Here is an 18769-nt window from a genome sequence, read left to right as displayed (position 1 = left end):
TGATTATTGCCATTGAAAAACCCACAGAGCACAACTCTAATTAACGAATATATAGCAGCAATGTTATATAGAAAACTTTAGCAGTCAGACGGTTGGAAATGGAAAATTTCTTACAGAGAAAGCAAACCTGAAGACTTGAGGGAGCAACTTCGCTCAAGGCTTAAAGAAGACTACATTTTCAAATATGGGTAAATGTTGTGGCTATGAAATTGAAAAATATGTAGGCGTTGAATCTACCATTGCTTAGTGTTATTTTAAAAAGATTATAATAAAATGACAGCAGAAACTCGAAAATGGAGTGAGAACTATCTTCTCTGCAATCCGATCACTCTATTCATTTTGCATTTTCAATTTGAAATTTCCAAGACAAAATGGGAACCTATGACAATTGGCAAATTGCTCACCTTCTCTTAGTCTTGAGCTATGTATTCAAAGCTCATTCGCGTGTGTTTTTCATGGATTGACATAAAACTTTCTTTCATGAATGATTATATTTCTATTGCCATTAGAATTTTTTTTTTCTTCTGACATTAGAGCGAGACAGTTGCTTCAACACTATCCAATGACCAGTGTTTAACTAGATCTTCAAATTCTTTAAAACAAAAGTCTCGTAATATTGTCAATCAACTAAGGATCAAAGCCTATTATAATTATGAACAAGCACCATAGACTTGGCAAATGATAAGACACTGGCTAACATTTTCTTGAAGCTAAGCTTTTAAACACACTATAATACTCCTTCCAATCCATTAACGAGCCTCAACAAAAGCTGGATTGGTTACAACACTGGTCAGTATGCAATGTTTAAGATTGAATTTATAGGAATTATTTCAATTTCTTTTGTTGTGGTTCCATTTCCTCACTTCCATCTTCAATGCAGTTGGTCTTATTAAAGCAGTAATCTTCAGTGCTCCTTTTCTTGTCAGCATGGATTTCCATCACCTGTTCCCCAAAATCTGGATTTCTCGCCCCATCGTTCCTGCAAATCTGCATTGGATCATAAGAAGAGATGGATTTATCTACGGTTGAATCCCACTCCTCATCTTTTGCGTACACTGGATTGAACCCACATTTTTTCACCTGGAAATTGTTTGCACCAGGCATCCCGACCTTAAATTCGTCCTCCACATAAGATTCAAACTCAAAAGTGGCAGTGCAAGAGTTATCCCTTAGCCGGTCGTATCTTTCCTCTATTAGCATATCAACACAGCTTGTGTTCCAGAGGAAGACGTGATCTGACTCGAACTCAAACTGTTTGCCCCATTCTCCAATCTCCTTGGAGGAGAATTCAAGGATGTCACCATTCTCGTTTTCAATACGACAATTACACTGAAAAGTGAACCCATCCCGATAACGACGCTTCTCCAATTCAATAACAACACAAAAAGTGAAACCCACCAACTGGGTATTATACCAATTTGGAGGGAGCAGGGTCGTTATTGAAGCTCCAGTACTTTGATACATGAACCATTCTGGAATTTCATTTTCTGGGAAACAAACGACTGGGGAAATCATTATATCTTCATATCTCTGTATACCCAAAAAGAAAAATAAGTGAGTAAAAAGATTAAAGAATAGATGACTATTGACTTAACAAGAGCAAAAAGAGAGATGTACAGTGGGAAGTTGCAGTAATGCAGTTGCCAAATGTTGAATTTTTAGCACCATATTTTCAACAATGTAGTTACATGCATTCTTCTCCAAGTTCACGCAATTAGCAAATGTAAATCCATATTTATCTTCTGGCGAATGTTCATGCGATTCTCCAGGCTGAATGAAGGGACTTGATACGGTCTTCAGGGAGATACAATTATGGGCAAGGAGAACTCTTATTCGGCATGGAAGCTCTGGCAAAGACTTGAGCCTCTTGCAGTAGGATATGTCAAGGACTTCCAGCCCCCAAAGTTCTTTAATGCTTGTGGGTATCCTCATAAAATTGTTTCCGTTTAGAAGTAGAACCTGCAATGATGATAAGTAGCCAAGTGTGCCAGGGATTTTTATTATTCCAGTGTAGCTCAGAACAAGGTCTCTTAAGGACCCGAAACCAGATAAAGGAGGCAATTTGCCAAGTCTTGTGCATTGTTTGAGATAAAGATCTTTAAGTCGTTTCAACCCACAAATGCTGCTTGGGAGACTCCTAAGCCTTCTAAGGCCACAGAGAAAAAGGTTTTCAAGGCATTTCAACTCTCCAATGCTGCTTGGAAGACTCCCAAGCCTCGGACACTGGCTCAAATCTAATTCAACAAGAGAAGAAAGACACCCGATTGATGCGGGCAATTCTTCTATTTCAGTCACTGCCAGCTTCAACGTAACCAAAGAAGTGAGGCCTCCGATAGATGAGGGCAATGTTGTTATTGCACTTTTGTCAAGATTGAATTCAACAAGTGAAGAGAGATGTCCGATTGATGAGGGAAGCTCTTCTATGCTAGACACTGCCATATTCAGCTTAATAAGTGAAGAGAGACAACCGATTGATGATGGCAATTCTTTTATTGAGCTTTCTCCAATATTCAATTCAACAAGTGAAGATAGATTTCCGATAGAAGAGGGCAATTCTTTTATTGTTGTGTCCTTCAAATTCAATTTGACAAGTGAAGTGAGAGATCCAATTGATGATGGCACTTCTTCTATTGCAGTGGATCCATAATCTATGCGCTTAATATTCCCTATAATCTCTGGAAAATTCTTAAGACTTAAGCACCAAGAGAGATCAAGAGTATCAAGAGATTTCAGTTGAATGCTGCTAGGAAGACTTATGAGGTCTTCACAATGATCCAGGGATAAGACTTTTAGCTTGTCCAAAACTTGAATAGAGGAGGGCCACTCTTCCACCCCAGTCCCATCTAAATGCAACTCCTCTATCTCCTCGCAAATCTCTGGAAACTTTTTCAAATTTGAGCAGCTAGAAAGTTTAAGAGTGTGAAGAGATTTCAAGGGAATGAGGCTTGGAAGACTCTGCAACTCTTTGCAATTAGATAGACTAAGATAAACAAGCTTGGGAAGGCATTGAATGGAGGAAGGAATCTCAAGTAGATTTGGACAATTATCAAGAATTATCCTTTCTAAGTTCAAAGCTGAAGACAGATCCGGGAGTGTTGTCAGGTGCTCACAATCATGAAGATCAAGTTGTTTTAACTTTTGAAGATGCTGTAACATAGGTGAAACGAACAGTGACATAAAAATCCATGGAATTATCTCCAGCATTGAAAGAAAAGGTTATTTATACTAAAGCATACCTTAACTCCACCCCAAAGCTCTTTAACTTTGCTGAAAGGCATTTCAAGTTGAACAAGATTCTCCATAGCAAAATTAGATGGCAAAGATTCCCATGGGTATCCATGCCAATGGAGATAAGATAGCTTATTAGGAAGAGATTGAAGACCATCACATGACTGCAGTGTAGATTTTGATATAAAGCCAGTAGGGTTTTTCCATGACAAAGAGCTGCTGTGATAGAATTTAAGCAATCTCATATTGCACATTCTTGAGAAGGTTACAGGACTTAAGTTTACCTTGTCAATTTTGGAGATGTCTAGGAAGATACCTTCAGTTGCAATAGTTCCCTAGCAATGGAAAAGAAGAAGAAATTATTACAATGAATAAAATTTTATCAAATCTTTATCCTAATGACATTTTCCAAGACTAAATGCTTCATAGACATGCAAACATTTTTTTCATTGAAAATGCTAGTATCCTAATTCTCTCACATGAATAAGAAATTGAGTTATTTTGGTTCTTACCTCATTCCTTGTCAATACAGGATAGATATTTTCAGGAATCCATAATCTGCTACATTCGCTGGGGTTTTTGCTTGATTCTTGCCAAACAATATCCTGGCCCATTTCTTGTAGCAAATCATGCATATCTAACTTGTTGTCTACAATAGCTATGAGGCTCTTATCAATGAGACGACTTATTCCAATGCTTGGAAAAAAATCACAACCATCTAGAATAGCCATTACACAATCTACATCATCTCCTTTAAAGAAACAAGCAATATCAAGAAATATATCCTTATCTACCCATTCTAATTCATCATAACTTATTTTCAACACCTTCTGAATTTCTAAATTAGGAGATTCTTCTAATTTTTCTAATGTGCTTTTCCATTCCTCTGTTTGCTTGTTGTACAGCAAGGAACCCAACACATTAAGGGCTAAAGGAACACCTTTAGTATAGTTGACAACCCTCTGTGACAACACCACATAATCTTCTACAGGATGATTTTGTTTGAAGGATTTCAAACTAAATAATTGAAGAGCTTCATGGTAATTCAATCCCTTAACCTCATGTATTTTGTCAGCTTTATTTATAAGCACTTGCTTGTCTCTGCTAGTTATAATTATTCTACTTCCTGAACCAAACCAATTGTGATCTCCAGCTAAAGTTGTCAATTGCTCTACATTACTAATATCATCAAGAACAATGAGAATCCTCTTTCGGCGGAGTCTGTTCACAATGAACCTGGGTAACACACTACGCATTCCCATATTTAGATTTGTCTCCTCTAAAACTTTTGAAAGAATTTCATCTCGTAGACGAACTGTTGATCGTTTTTCTGATTCTTCTCTAACATTTGCAACAAAATAAGCAGCTTCAAATTGGTTGGAGATTTGATTAAACAAAGCTCTTGCAGTGGTTGTTTTTCCAATACCACCCATTCCCCAAATTCCTGCGAAGAGAACATCCTCTGACCCCATGTTCAATAATGATTGAATTTGCTCAACTCGTGAATCAATTCCAACTAAGCCATTAAAATCACTGGGCGACATATGAATGAGCCATTCCTTTAAAATGACTTTGGCAACTTCCTCTGTTAGCTTGTGATCATCAGCCCTAGCAAATATGATAAACAGAATATTCATTGATCAAAAAGAGCCAGAGCAACTCAATGTAAATATTTTGATATTGATATCAGTAAATCTAGTATAACTATTCTCTAATGCTGAATTTGACTTCCTTGTTCTTCATTTCAAGAAGTCAAACCACAATCTATAAATAGGTAGAAAGTGTTGCAGACTAATAAAATTATCAGAAGAAGAATAGTGAGAACCTAAATAGATTACCAGTCCCGAGAATTCCAGCCATCAATGAAGGCCAATTTGATTAGAGCATCCCTCCAGCTCTGCACCTTCTCCACCACGGAAGGATCTTTCTCATGCTGGGTGAAAACTTGTGCGAACCAACCCGTTTGCTCTTTAACCTCCAAGGGATCCACATTATAGAAAATGGGGAGAACAGAGAGTCCCATTGTTTCCTTACATTGGATGATCTTTAGAAGCTCATCTAAGCACAAACCGGAAGAAGCATAGCTTTCAGAAATGACAACGACTGCAAATCTTGAAAATTCGATAGCCTTTATGGATTTCTCTCTCCCAAGCTTTTGATTATCTTTGAAGCAGAGGAATCCTTTGCGTTCCAGCTCTTTATAGAGAAGAGCAACAAAGGGCTTGCGGGTATCGTCCACCCTGAAGCTCAAGAAGACATGGTAATAATTCGAAGAAGAAGGAAAGGATTTTTCAACGATGGAAGCCATGTTCATCGTTGAGATGAGGCTTCTCAGAGGACAAACACAAAGAAAAATACATACAAAAACAGAATAAGAATAAAGAAAAGCTTTTTCTTATTTTTTTAGTGGGTTGGGTGGCTGGCGAAGTCATATCATGGAAACAATGCAGGAATTAGATTCTGACAGAGGAAAGTCGAGAATTTCTCCTAAACAGAGTGGCCCGTCATTTGAGATTTCAAGAAGTGCTGTATTGGCGCTTGTTTTATGCAAGCCTTGAGTTCAAATATTTTTGGGCTCTTTGCATTATTCACCATGGGCTCCTGTTATGGTGACTCTATCGATGGGTTTATGCCTTTTTCTTTTGTTATGGACTGTGGAGATGAGAACCAGATTTCAGGTGCCCATCTCTTTCGCCTTTTTTTTTTTTTTTTAATTTTGCTATCATTCATTCTTCACACAAACCAAATCCAAATCCTCTACTCTTTCAATTTTTCTCTTTATATTCCACTGCCCATACTTTACATATTTCACTTTTTTATCTTTACAAATTAATAAAAAAAAATAAAAATCAATTATTTTTTCCCTTTATTTTAATTTTTTACACGTATCTTTAGCATTGTGACCCCTAAAAATAAATTTTAATGTGAATAGTTTTTATCTATACTTAAATATATATTCAATAAATCAATAATTATCATTTTAAATAAAATAATGAAAAACAGCAATCCTGGTCAAACCACTGAATGATAAACAAGACCATTTGATCTGGTGTCTTCTTTTTTTTTTTTTTTTCTTATCGAGTCCAACTTTATAGTTTTTACGCATAGAATTATGACAAAACGGTGACGTATCCAATCACGTGACCATATGGTTGTCTGATCCAATGTGGCATGCGGAAAAACTAAGTGAAATTTTCACGCCGTCCTTTGAGGGGCAAATTAGGAAACAAAAATACTAGAGTAGAGACTGGGTGCTTATGGTGTAGTTCCTCAATCATATAAGCGATGAGCTGTCAAAATAAGGATTTCGAAACGTGTCTAGGCCCGTCCCATCTAGCTGGGCAGTGGACGCTTCATAAACGAGCGTGGACCGCAACTTCTAGCTAGGATCGTATGCACTGCTGCATACGGTAAAGACGCTTTATAAGCCAATTGGCTAGGCTCTCCTTGGCTCCAACTAAAAAAATATATATTTTCTTGAATTTTTCGTGTAATTTTATGGAGTTTTTTTTTTGTGTTTTTAGTCGGAGGTCAAATTAATTACTCTATAATCTTTTGAAATAGCCTTAAAAATCTCAATTTTTAAATAAAAATAAATAAATTTTTTATGTAATTAAAAATTAAAATTAAATACAAACGTGTAAAAAGTAGTGAAAGCAGCATTAATTATTAAATTAAATTAACAAGAGGGCAACTGTGTTAGTCAAATTTGTTTATTGCAAACTTTGATTTGTTGAATTAGGTAATGGGACACAATAGGTGATGGATGCAATGACATTTCATGCTAACGTCAAACCTACCTTAATTTACACTTTGCATATATCATTTAAACGACAGCGTTTTATTAAAAGGGATTAAAGGGGCAAAAAAGTAAAAAGAAATAGAAACAGCCGCAGCTAGCAGAGCAGAAGGATCACTCCTGGATCGTTTTGGAATGCAACTACTAGCAAAAAGAGAAGAACCACAAGCATCAATATCACCAAATCAATTTGAATTATTGGTTTGGTCTTATTAGTAATTTAATAAAAAAAATAATTTTTTTATTATAAACTGTAATTTTATTAATAATATATAATTATATGTTTATTAATAGTGTTTAATTTTATGAATAAAATATGAATTATTAAAATAAAAAATGTAAGAATGGAGATAAAATTGGCCACCGGAAATGGAAAGTGACAAGCAAATGATGGCAACAGAAGCTGTTGTGTCACTGTTTATGTTTGATATGTGAAAGTATATAAATGATGGAAACAACTGGAATGTATAAAGCCCAAAATGGGACATTAATATCTCCATGGATCTCACCTTATTCATTTTCCACTTTTTGGTCGGCAGCTTCTTCCATTATTTTTTTCTGACCTTGTCAACCATGTCTCTCCTATTTTAATTATAGCCATTTCATATCACCATTTATCAGACCTATAATTCTATTATGTGGAACTTAATTTCGCACTTTTTCTTTTATTAATTAAAATATAATATATATATATGCGTGGGTGGTATTCTTGTATTTCTATTGGGTAGAAGGCATTTAATCATTCCTTCAAATTGCATCATTGAGTGGCCGGTTTCAATTCTTTACAAAAAGCCACATAAAAAGCTAACTTTACTTTAGTGCGTCCACAGCTTCGAGTCAGTAGATGTAATTGTGGCACTTCTCCATTGATTTCAATTTTGTTTATCACCCTAAAGCCTTTTAATATTATTTAATTAATTTAAAGGAAATAAAGCCAAAGATTAATGCACATGTTTCTTTTTCTTTTATAAAAAAAAGTTGCATTAACAAAATTATATTAAGTTAAAGAAATATTTGTAGCACTTAATTATTAATTAATGATATGTTTTTTTTTTTTGTAAGTGATTAATTTTGGAAGCATGCGTCAAATAGAGGATTATCATAAGCATTAATGTCACTGCCTCCTATTAAAAATAAATAAATAAATAACAACCCCTTTTTATCTAAAATGAGTTAAATAATAAGGGTCGATTTAGAATTAAAATCAATCGAACTTTTATTTGATTTAATTCAAAATCAAATTAAATTGTTCCAAATCAAATCACTTTTTTTTTTCATTTAAAAAAATTATGGATCATTAGATTTTAATTAAATTAAATTAAGACTGAAACCTCAATAATTCACAAATTTGAGCCGGTTTGGACGAAAGCCAATCCAATTGCCGAATCTACTTTAACTCTATTTGTCTATTTCCATTCCGAATTTTTAAAACTACATTACTTGATATTAACCTTTTGTATGAAGTCAATCTTAATCGAGCATTGAATTGTTGATTGATTTTAATCTCAAATTTGACCATATTTATTTTGTTTTGATTTCGAATCGAGTTAAATTTGTTGTTAACTAAAATAAATGTTAGTAAATAATGTAATCAAAAGGGTCTATTTGAATAATAAATTATTTAGATACTGTTTTAACCTCACACTTTCCTATTTACTCATAAAAATAATGTGATGGCAAATTAGACTACTCTTGTTAATTGATCGAATATTGACCAGTCATGGATCGATGCTCAAGCTAATTAAACAAGTGATGTCTTTTCATCCTATTTGTTGGCCATGATTATCTAGCTTGATTATGACTTTTTATTTGTATTAATGGTAACCACATGAAAAATTATATAAATAATAAACTAAGCAGCAGCCATGGTCAAGCCTTTGACCTATTAAGGCAAAGAAATTTGTAGGTTTAATTATGTGTGAGGAGTGGCAAAAAATAATATAATACTTAAGACAACATTATTGGTTGTTATTTTGATTGCTCTCCTTCTTTTATATATATATATATATATATATATATATATATATATATTACTTTTTATAGACTGCAGTAAAAAAGTTAATTTATTTTACTTTCTTTATGTAAATAAAGAATAATCTCATTAATGGATTAAAAAAGCAAAATATTTTACGATACATTATAGAGTGTACAAAGTTATGTAAAAATAAACTCGTCAACCGTTAAATTAAATACTTACATATAAATTTATACAATTTATATATACATATTAATTATATAAATTTTAAATTAAATATTTAATATAACCATGCGAATTTAAACTTATATTAGATGTAATAAATATTTTAAAATTTAATTTAATTGTTAATTAATTAATTAAAATTGTAATTAATTTCTTAAATTAGTGTAAGAGACATGTTATATGTGCATATTTATACAGTAGTTGTATGATTAATTAAATTTATTAAAGTAATTTATATAGTATTGAGAAGTTAAAATTGGATTGCTACCATGGGAGGATGTGTCGATAGGGAAAAGCAAGTCAATTAATTATCGTTAACAAAGGCGCATGCATAAGAGTACATATGCTAATTAATTAATTAATTAATATATTAATGCATGATTAGGATGTCCAATTTCGAATATTCCAATTGCTTAACTGTACTTTGATGCTTGACAGTGGAGTGAAAATCTAAGTAATTAACTCATCTGAAATAAACTTGTAGTCTGTTTGAGCTACTTTTTAATAAAATATTTAAAAGTTAAATTTTATATATTTTAAAAAATAAAAAATTAGAACAGATAAAAAATATTTTTGAATTATTTTTAAATAATTGCAATTAATATTTGCTTTATCTATTTTATTGCAAATTCATAGATTAAAAATGTTAATTTTTATTCCATTCATTTTTTATCTATTAAATTAATAAAATTTTAAAAAGTAATAAGTTTATTATAATATAATTACCCAAACGTCCAAAATTTTATGGGCCCCACACGGAGCAGACAAGGCCCTCCAGTGCGAATGCGGTTTTTCACAAGGCACGTGCTCAAAATCGAAAGAAAAGCAGTGCCAGCAATAGCAAACGCACGTTAAGCGAGTCAACTTACAAAAAAGTACGGTTGGGATCATTCACTGAACTGACTTCGTAAACTGTACGGTTCAGATTAGTCACCAATCGCAACATCCTACTTTCTTAATAATACTTTACAAAATCTCGTGAACACCATTTAATATAAGTTTAATTTTTATATAAAAAATAAAACTAATAATTATAAAACTAAATATTTACAAAATAATTGTAAATTTATTATTTTAAATTTATTTAAAATAAATATAATTAAACTAATATAAATTTAATTTAAATATTAGTTAATCATAAATATTAAAATATAAAAAAATAATTTTCGAAATTTTATTTATAAATTAAAAATCCAAATATAAATTAGTACTTGGGAGCTCCCAGCTGCACCGCACATGCTGGCAACCATATTCAGCACTAAATAATTTCCTTATTTATAAGATATTAAAAAATTATTATTTTTATTAAAATAAACGTATAAGAATTTGAAAATTTTTACTGTGCAGTTAAATAATAGATTACTACTTACCATGAAACTTTGATTTATTTTTTTAATTAAAAAAATATTGGGGTCGCAGAGGGATGGACGATGGTCGCGTTGTTTGTGAGCACAGCTGGAATTTGAGGGGACACAGCTGGCAAGTACGGAGAGAGATACGCAGCTACCGTCGCCGTTTGATCGCTTTATAGTATTGTTCTCGAGGAGGATGCAGCTGTCTCTGAAATTGTGGTATCCCCAACACAACAACAACATTATCAAAAACCATCTTTTTCCTCTTCTGCCCTTTATCTTTTTCCTTTTATGCCTATTTGGTCCTCTTGGATTTTATCTATTTCATCACTGACACAACATTTTCATTTGGATTTTTGTCCTTGCTATTCGGGGATTTTATTTATTTATTTATTTAAAAATACCATTATGCCCTTTTACCCTTTCATTTTTCTATTATATTTGTTGACATTTAAATTCTTAATCAGTCTAATCTTCATACTCATTGACTTTAGTCTATACAATGAAAATTTCATTTTCATCCAATTTTTTTTCAACTTATCCATTTAATGTTTTATTCTTGACTTTCATAAGTCTAATTCACTATAGTAAATAAATTTATTATTATCATTATTATTAAATATGATAGTAAACTCTATATCTGATTTATAAGAATGAGTTTTGTCCCTCCTGTAATTACTTATAATACTTTAAAATTTTGATGTTATTAATAAATTTATATTTGTATAAAAAAGTTTATTATTATCATTATTATTAAAAGTAATAATAAAGATCTAATCAAGTTATATTTCACATATATTCACTCAAAATAAAATTATTTTTGTGATAAATTGAAATGCCCTTATGGGTAAATTTATAAATCAAAATAAATTGAGAAGGAAATTTTTGATTTAATAAATTCTATGCTCCTAATATAAAGTGGGTTTAACAATTGAATCAAAGCTAAGTAAATTATGATGGATAAACCACAACCACCATCACTAATGTTTCAACTATTATTATGATAAATACAATCTTAAAAGTATCATCATATTATGTATTAACAGAAATCAATAACAGAAATCAATATATTTTAACAATTTATATGAATAGAGTAATTATAGATTAAATGTCACAATCACATACTAAATTAAATCAAATTTTTGGTCCCCAAGTAAACAAAATTAAAAGGGCACAAAGAAGCATTTGGTAGCTTCTCTCCCAAGTGGAAAGGTCTTAATCAACGAGTCAAAACAATCAAAGCCGACCCTTTCAAAAACAATGTTAACCAACTTTTACCAAGGTCTCAGTCTCACCTTATAAGTAATAATCATCACCCAGAATTGTAATATCTTGCAACTTCAATGGCAATCGTGAATACCAACCCCACAAAAAAGCAAGCACGAGTCAAAATCCCCATTAGCCTCGAAATCTTTCGCAAACGGTAAAAAATCATCCCGGATTTTCTAACAAATCCGTCATTTTCTACCATCACTAAGGGCAAATCTGTCATTTTGCAACATATATAAGTACTCCTTAGTTCGCATTCCATTAGTGCAAGGACCCACTTCACTCTCCTGTCTTTACCCCCCCCCCTCTCTCTCTCTCTCTCTCTCTCTCTCTCTCTCTCTCCCTTCCCCCCTCTATTGAAAAACCTTATAAAAAAAAAAAAAAATCTTTGAAGCCTTGCTTCCAGAAGTAAATCTACAACGAGAAACTTCACCGGCGACTATCGTCGTCACGAAACCGCCGTTTAGCACCTCAAATACCTAGAAATCAAAAGCCAAACAGAAAACGAGTGGTTCTGCTTTCTGGGTTTCATACAATAGATCATTTACAAAGCATAACTACCTGCTTTCACGATGAAACGGCGACGTTTTGGTGCTTAAGGTTATATGTATTGATTGTTGCATTTGTATAGGTAGGCATAGTGGTTGGTGCTGATGGGAAGGGTGACGTTGGGGGTGGCGGTGGGCGTTGCGGTGGTGGCATGCGCGGTGGCGGGGGTGGTGGTGGGAAGGAGGGTAAGAAGTAGGAGGAAGTGGGGGAGAGTGGTGGGAGTGTTGAGGGAGTTGGAGGAGTCGTGTGAGACCACAGTGGGGAGGTTGAGGCAGGTGGTAGATGCTATGGCCGTGGAGATGCATGCTGGTTTGGCTTCTGAAGGAGGCTCTAAACTCAAAATGTTACTCACTTTTGTCGACCATTTACCTACTGGGTAATCTATCTATCTTTCTCCAGATGAATGATTGTATTTTTGTGGATTTTGGGTTAATGGGTTTTGGTTGTCCCGATTGTTGGTAAGAGATAACATCGTTGTTTTCTCCTTCCCTTGGAAGGGCATGGCTTCTGGGTTTTTGATTGATTGTTGATTGATAGTAGGTTGGCGTTGGAATAAAGGGGAAAGATTGAATTGTCCTTCTCTATATTTTATCGTTGATATTCGTACGCCTGCTATTTTTTTTTTTTTTTGGCGAGGGTGGGGGTTTCGAGTTGATCATTTTGACTGCAAGCAGTTTTATTTTACTTTTTTTTTTCATTTAAATCTTATTTATGTTTAACGGTGGGTGGACAATTTTCCTTTTTGTACACGCCCTTCTATTTATTTGATTTCTGTGGAGTTATCGTGCAGTTCATTGTTCACTGTTTTTGTTACATTTTGTTTTCCGTCTTTTCTGTTTATATGTTTAACTGAAATTGATATCACCTCCGCTGGTTTTCATTTCTTGTTTTTCGGTTTTTATGTTGAACCTCCTTGTTTTATTGCAATTTTATCACTCTTTCATTTTTTTTTTTTTTTGTACACTCCCTGACTCCCATCCAAATTTCAGCTTTATTTTTGTTGCAATATTATGGTTTATTAATGTTCTCTCTTTTATTTTAAATTTTTTTTCGGGGTTCTCTATTTTGACGATGATGCTGTGTTTTCTGGTATTATGGTAAATTTTGATGCTATTCAGTTTCGAATCATAAATATGTGCACATGTATCATTTTATCTGTTACTTTGGTATTCGTCATTGTGACTAAACAAGCTTTCCACTACTTGAGGTGGGAATATTTTTTGCCTCAAAACTTTATACACAAGGTTTATAGAATCTTAAAGGTTATTTTCTATTCGCTTCTATTCTGATTTATGTGTGTTAGAACTGTTTGAGGGACACTGCCTGTTTAGGTTCCTCATGTGGAATCTGTTGGTTCTCACTTGACCCTCATCTGCATGTGGGATGGTGTTGCTTGCGCAAAAGAATCAATGAATAGAATTGGCATCATATTCTCTTAGTTTAAAATTCACAAATCTTACTTGTTTAACAATGATGGTGCCAATTGTCTTTTCAAGTGTGTTTATATAACTTTAATTTTACAGTTGAAACGTGGACTCATAATGAAATGTAAGTACTAACTATATCATCCTTGAAATAATTAAGGATTTCAATTTGTAAGTTATAGATGTGAGCAAACATCTTGTTTCCGAGTGGCTACTCTTTCTTAGAATGGCTTGTGACTGTTTAAAACTTGGAGTGTTTACAGTCATTGATGATGTTTAGCATGATTGGAGTACCTGCTAGTTAATCATGTATGTATTTATAGGTGGCAGGTTGAAACTACACCAGGTGTGGCAGTTTTTAGTATTTTGCTGTGTATGTTTGTATGAGTTTTGCTACGGAATTTTCAAAATACTTTGTGAATGCTCATCATGCATGTCAAATCTAATGCTGACAGCTTAATGCAAAATACTCAATAATACAAGGGATAGATATGAATGTCAAATCAATTTGAAATTGGCATGCGTGATTTTTGTGGAATAAACTAAAGACATGATCTAGTAAATTGCTCTCGAAAATCTGCCCTCAATAGTGAGTTATGAATTATTGTGAGGGTGTCTACTTTAGCAGTTAGTGATATAGATACTTATTCTATTTATAGTGAAGCATTAATGGTGATCATTTTAAGGTATACTATTTAAGGAGTTTATTTATGTTGAATTTGCTGTTTCTTTCTTCTTTTTTTCAAAGTAAATTGGCATTTGTAATTAATTTAAGAGATTTCGTTTCAGAATCTGTATCATCTTGAGTTCTTTAGTTGCAAATTATGGTTTGGATTGGGCTGCCTACGGTATTGGATGTTCCTTAGTATTAATATACTTTTTGTATCGCTGCTATATTTTTAGTTAAAGAGTGAATAATTAAGTAAACAAGTTTAAAGAAAAAAAAATTGTCCCATAGAGCGCATTTCTGTTTTCAAATCTCTTTTAGCTTGACTTCATGTTCAGTTGTTGGCTGTCTTTTGTTTAAAATTGCCTCACTTATTTTTGGTAAAAGTTAGGTTGTATTGGTAAATTGATATTTCATCATGTTGTCAGGAGCGAGGTGGGAACTTATTATGCTTTAGATCTTGGGGGTACTAATTTTAGGGTCTTAAGAGCTGAGTTAGGAGGTAGAAGGTCCTCAATCTTGTCAAAAGATGTAGAACTGCAGCCTATTCCTCAGCACTTGATGAGAAGCACTAGTGAGGTAACTGAGTTTGCACTGTTTAAACTTCACTTTCTTGGGCATGCTGTTACTTGGAAAAAAAAAAAACTATTGTCTGCTGATAGTGATGGAATTTATTATGTATTTTTCCTGTGCAGGATCTTTTTGACTTTATTTCTTCAACATTAAAGCAGTTCATTGAAAAAGAAGAAAATGGTTCTGAGTTTTCTTCACTTAGAAAAAGAGAACTCGGATTTACATTTTCTTTTCCAGTGAAACAAATATCTATTTGTTCAGGGATCCTTATCAAATGGACAAAAGGATTTGCTATTGAAGACATGGTTAGTTGGTTCATATCTGATAAAACTATACATTTGTGCTTAGATTAGGAAACTGTGAAAGCCAACTACATTTCTGCTTAAAACTGCATTTTTTCCTAATGATGACTCTGCTTATTAACTAAAAAGAGAAAGACTTGGTGCCTTGATTCCTTTTTGTTGATGTATACATCTCCTCACATGTGTACTATGCTATTCTTAATGAACGTTAAACCATTTGTAGCCTTTGGACTGTATTTTGGCATGATACATAGTGGTGGAATGAGGAGAAACTAAAATCTGTGGTCCAACCCTGAAATAATTACAGTAATTTATGTAGAAGTTTTTCAACATGTTGTCCAAGTCCTTATTGTTTTTGTATTTGTTTTTCCTTCTTCCTTCTGCTATCTTTCATGAATGAAAATGCAGATGTTTATTAGTGTATTGCATAAATGTTCATAGGTTGGAAGAGAGGTTGTTGAATGTTTACGAGCAGGACTGATCAGGAATGGTTTAGATATGGAGGTTGCAGTGTTGGTAAGCACTTCGCTTTTTCCTAAAGCACTATTGCCATTTGCTATTTTATTGTTCTTGGCTATATATATTAATTCAATCATGTAATTGTTGCCATTTTTTGTCTGTTGGGGCCAAATAATTAGTTAATATTCATATTCTTAGTTGCAACTATGCCATATCTTCTTCAAATGTGAACTGGCTTTTAATGAATAAAATATCATTTGTGATTGGTTAAGTTGGTATTCTTTTCTTGCTTTATATTGTTTGCTGTAGTGAATAGTTTAGACCAATTTGGAAAGTTAGCCATAACAAAAGATGATTAGCTCATTATTGGTAAATAATGATTTTCTTTGATGTCTAGCATATTTGAGTGGAGTTTGTTTGGTAGACAGATTGGTTATGTTATAAAAAAATGAAATGAAGAAATTGTAACTTTCTTATTTGTTTTAAGCAGGTAAATGATACTGTGGGAACACTAGCTCTTGGACATTATCATGATGCTGACACTGTTGCTGCAGTAATAATTGGAACTGGTACTAATGCTTCCTATCTGGAGCGGGCAGATGCTATTATAAAGTGTCAAGGCCTTCTTACCACTTCTGGAGGCATGGTATCCTTTCTTTTGTCACATTCAGTCCAGTTTTTCTCCTGGAAGATGACTGATATATTTGTCTACTCACATTGTTCCGTTCTCTCATTTAATTAGGTTGTCAACATGGAATGGGGAAATTTCTGGTCATCTCATTTGCCAAGAACTTCTTATGATGTTGAATTGGATGCTGAAAGCCCTAATCCAAATGATCTGGTTTGGAGGTTGATGGGCGCCCGCCCGCCCCCCCCCCCCCCCCCTGGTCCTCTTTTTTTTAGGGTTACAGTAAAGGAACCAGCTTAATATTTTCTGGATTTTGATGCAGGGTTTTGAGAAAATGATATCGGGAATGTATCTAGGTGACATAGTGAGGAGGGTGATTCTCAGAATGTCGCAAGAGTCAGATATCTTTGGACCTGTTTCTTCCAGCTTGTTAGTGCCATTTATTTTGCAGTATGTGCTTCTCTCTCTCTCTCTCTCTCTCTCTCTCTCTTCACACACACACAAAATTAGATGTGGGTGTAAATCCTACGTACTCTATATTTAGAGCATTTTTTTGGTTTACTTAGTGTTATCTTGAGTGGTCTAAGTTGTATGTGGTTCTTTTACAATTCCTTTATCGCAAACACCTTTGCATGCTAGGTATATTACAATTTCTTTTTGATAGTGCGCCTGACGATAGCTGTAGGAATTACATCATGCCATGTTTTGATTATACAATATATTCTCTTCTTACCTATTTAAGTTTTCAAGTCTTTCTAATGTTAGCACTAATTTTCATCATTTTGTGTTAATGAAGTACACCCTTCGTGGCTAAAATGCACGAGGATGACTCTCCTGATTTGCAGGAAGTGGCTAGAATCTTGAAAGAAAAACTGGAGGTAGATTAATCATATATTCAATTTCTTATTTTTATTCTTTTAAATTGTAAAGGGCTGTGATTGAATACTTCTGTTTCTTTTTTCTCGTGTCCCTCCCTCTTTTCTTTTTGTGCTTGCATAATTTCAGATTCCAGAAGTCCCTTTGAAGGTCAGAAAACTTGTTGTAAGAATATGTGATGTGGTGACCCGTAGGGCTGCTCGATTGGCAGCTGCTGGCATTGTGGGAATCTTGAAGAAGATTGGCCGGGATGGAACAGGGGGCATCAACAGTGTAAGAGGTAGAAGCGACATGAAGATGAAAAGAACAGTTGTTGCAATTGAAGGGGCTTTATATACAAGCTATACAGTGTTCAGGGAGTATTTGCACGAAGCCTTGAATGAAATATTGGGGGAAGAAATCGCCCAACATGTCATTCTTAAGGCCACAGAAGATGGATCAGGCATCGGAGCAGCTCTCCTTGCTGCCTCTCATTCATCCTACAGTGTGGATAGCGTACAGTTGCTATAAATATATATTATTTATATATACATATAGCCCCTGTAAATGTAGAATTCATTTCAATTTATTAAAAGGGTTGTCTCTAAAATTTCATCTTTCAAAATGGGTTATCATTGTATCTTCATGTTTTTTTTCCCTCTTTTCCACATTTGGTTTACTTAATTTTCTTTTTCTTTCTAGGCATTGTTGTATATTGATGATGTCAAATGTGAAAATGATGTTCTATTGTTTATCAAGAAATGAGAAAGTGATGTCATTTACATTCTATGCGGCGGCTCTTATTAAACGTCTGAGCTATGATGACTGAAACGTGTGAAAATGGAGGGAGCGTGACATTGTGAAAAGTACCAAGTGCGGTATCCTTAACCAGTTGGGATTCGGGACCATGCGTATCCTGGCCATTGCTTAGTTTGCAGTCCACCACCATCTCATGTCATTGGTCTGCGCCACCTTCAATGAATTTGCCATTGCCTTTTGGCCTTGACCATCCATTACCATTGGTGCATTAGTGTGATTTCTCTCTCGCCGTCACCATGGAATAATTGCTATCACATCAGCCCACCTTAACCATTGCCCATCGCTCTATACAATTGCCACCCATAAATCACACTCGACGTATTAAAACGCTTTTCTTCTGTTGACTTTGTATTCTCCACTAACGTCACAAAGTTCATAACATTAAAACCAGGTAAACGTCCACCATTAAGATTTCTCGCCATTCACATACCCATTTACCTTGAACACTTCCCATCATTTGGGAAGTGGATCGTGATCTCACTCTCAGTCACTTGAAACTAGATAATGCAAGTTTAGTGCCCTGAATCCCGTGAGGTCAAGGTTCCCTTCATTATGGTTAGGCCAAAGAATTAAAAAACAAAAATTACCCACAACGAAGTTGTGTGGATTTATTCTTCAGACTCATTTTGAATGAGTTCCCGGGTC

General features: G+C 33.9%; 2 protein-coding genes across 3 annotated transcripts; one reads left to right on the top strand and one right to left on the bottom strand.

Moving 5' to 3' along the window:
- Window positions 1-590: 590 nt before the first annotated feature.
- On the bottom strand, window positions 591-5688 carry LOC110647575 (disease resistance-like protein DSC1). 2 transcript variants are annotated; one of them, XM_058132785.1, is made up of 6 exons: window positions 5067-5688; window positions 3741-4836; window positions 3237-3563; window positions 1618-3147; window positions 1081-1530; window positions 591-987 (listed from the first exon to the last, which is right to left on the bottom strand). In XM_058132785.1, the coding sequence occupies exons 1-6, from the start codon at window positions 5540-5542 to the stop codon at window positions 826-828; spliced, it is 4041 nt and encodes a 1346-aa protein (XP_057988768.1). In that variant the 5' UTR covers window positions 5543-5688; the 3' UTR covers window positions 591-825. The 2 variants fall into 2 exon arrangements, with proteins under 2 accessions (XP_057988768.1, XP_021657181.2); XM_021801489.2 differs by having other exon boundaries at window positions 591-1530; window positions 5067-5680.
- Window positions 5689-12189: 6501 nt separating this feature from the next.
- On the top strand, window positions 12190-18094 carry LOC110647576 (hexokinase-3). The gene is made up of 9 exons (XM_021801490.2): window positions 12190-12773; window positions 14917-15067; window positions 15184-15366; window positions 15805-15879; window positions 16313-16468; window positions 16565-16663; window positions 16773-16900; window positions 17247-17328; window positions 17456-18094. Exons 1-9 carry the CDS (start codon window positions 12502-12504, stop codon window positions 17834-17836), a joined length of 1527 nt encoding a protein of 508 aa, XP_021657182.2. The 5' UTR covers window positions 12190-12501; the 3' UTR covers window positions 17837-18094.
- Window positions 18095-18769: the final 675 nt, after the last annotated feature.

The sequence above is a fragment of the Hevea brasiliensis genome, chromosome 13, assembly GCF_030052815.1.
Source record: "Hevea brasiliensis isolate MT/VB/25A 57/8 chromosome 13, ASM3005281v1, whole genome shotgun sequence".
NCBI lineage: Eukaryota > Viridiplantae > Streptophyta > Magnoliopsida > Malpighiales > Euphorbiaceae > Hevea > Hevea brasiliensis.
Note: the sequence above shows the minus strand (reverse complement) of the source record. Positions and strands in the feature narration are given on the sequence as shown.

Excerpts from the sequence above, each read along its gene's own strand:
- LOC110647576 (XM_021801490.2), top strand. The coding sequence starts at position 12,502 with ATGGGAAGGGTGACGTTGGGGGTGGCGGTGGGCGTTGCGGTGGTGGCA. Across the intron at positions 16,469-16,564 it reads TTACCACTTCTGGAGGCATG|GTTGTCAACATGGAATGGGG; the intron begins GTATCCTTTCTT and ends TCATTTAATTAG. Across the intron at positions 16,901-17,246 it reads TTAGTGCCATTTATTTTGCA|TACACCCTTCGTGGCTAAAA; the intron begins GTATGTGCTTCT and ends GTGTTAATGAAG.
- LOC110647575 (XM_021801489.2), bottom strand. The coding sequence starts at position 5,542 with ATGAACATGGCTTCCATCGTTGAAAAATCCTTTCCTTCTTCTTCGAAT. Across the intron at positions 4,837-5,066 it reads GGCTGGAATTCTCGGGACTG|GGCTGATGATCACAAGCTAA; the intron begins GTAATCTATTTA and ends CATATTTGCTAG. Across the intron at positions 3,564-3,740 it reads CTGTATTGACAAGGAATGAG|GGAACTATTGCAACTGAAGG; the intron begins GTAAGAACCAAA and ends TTCCATTGCTAG.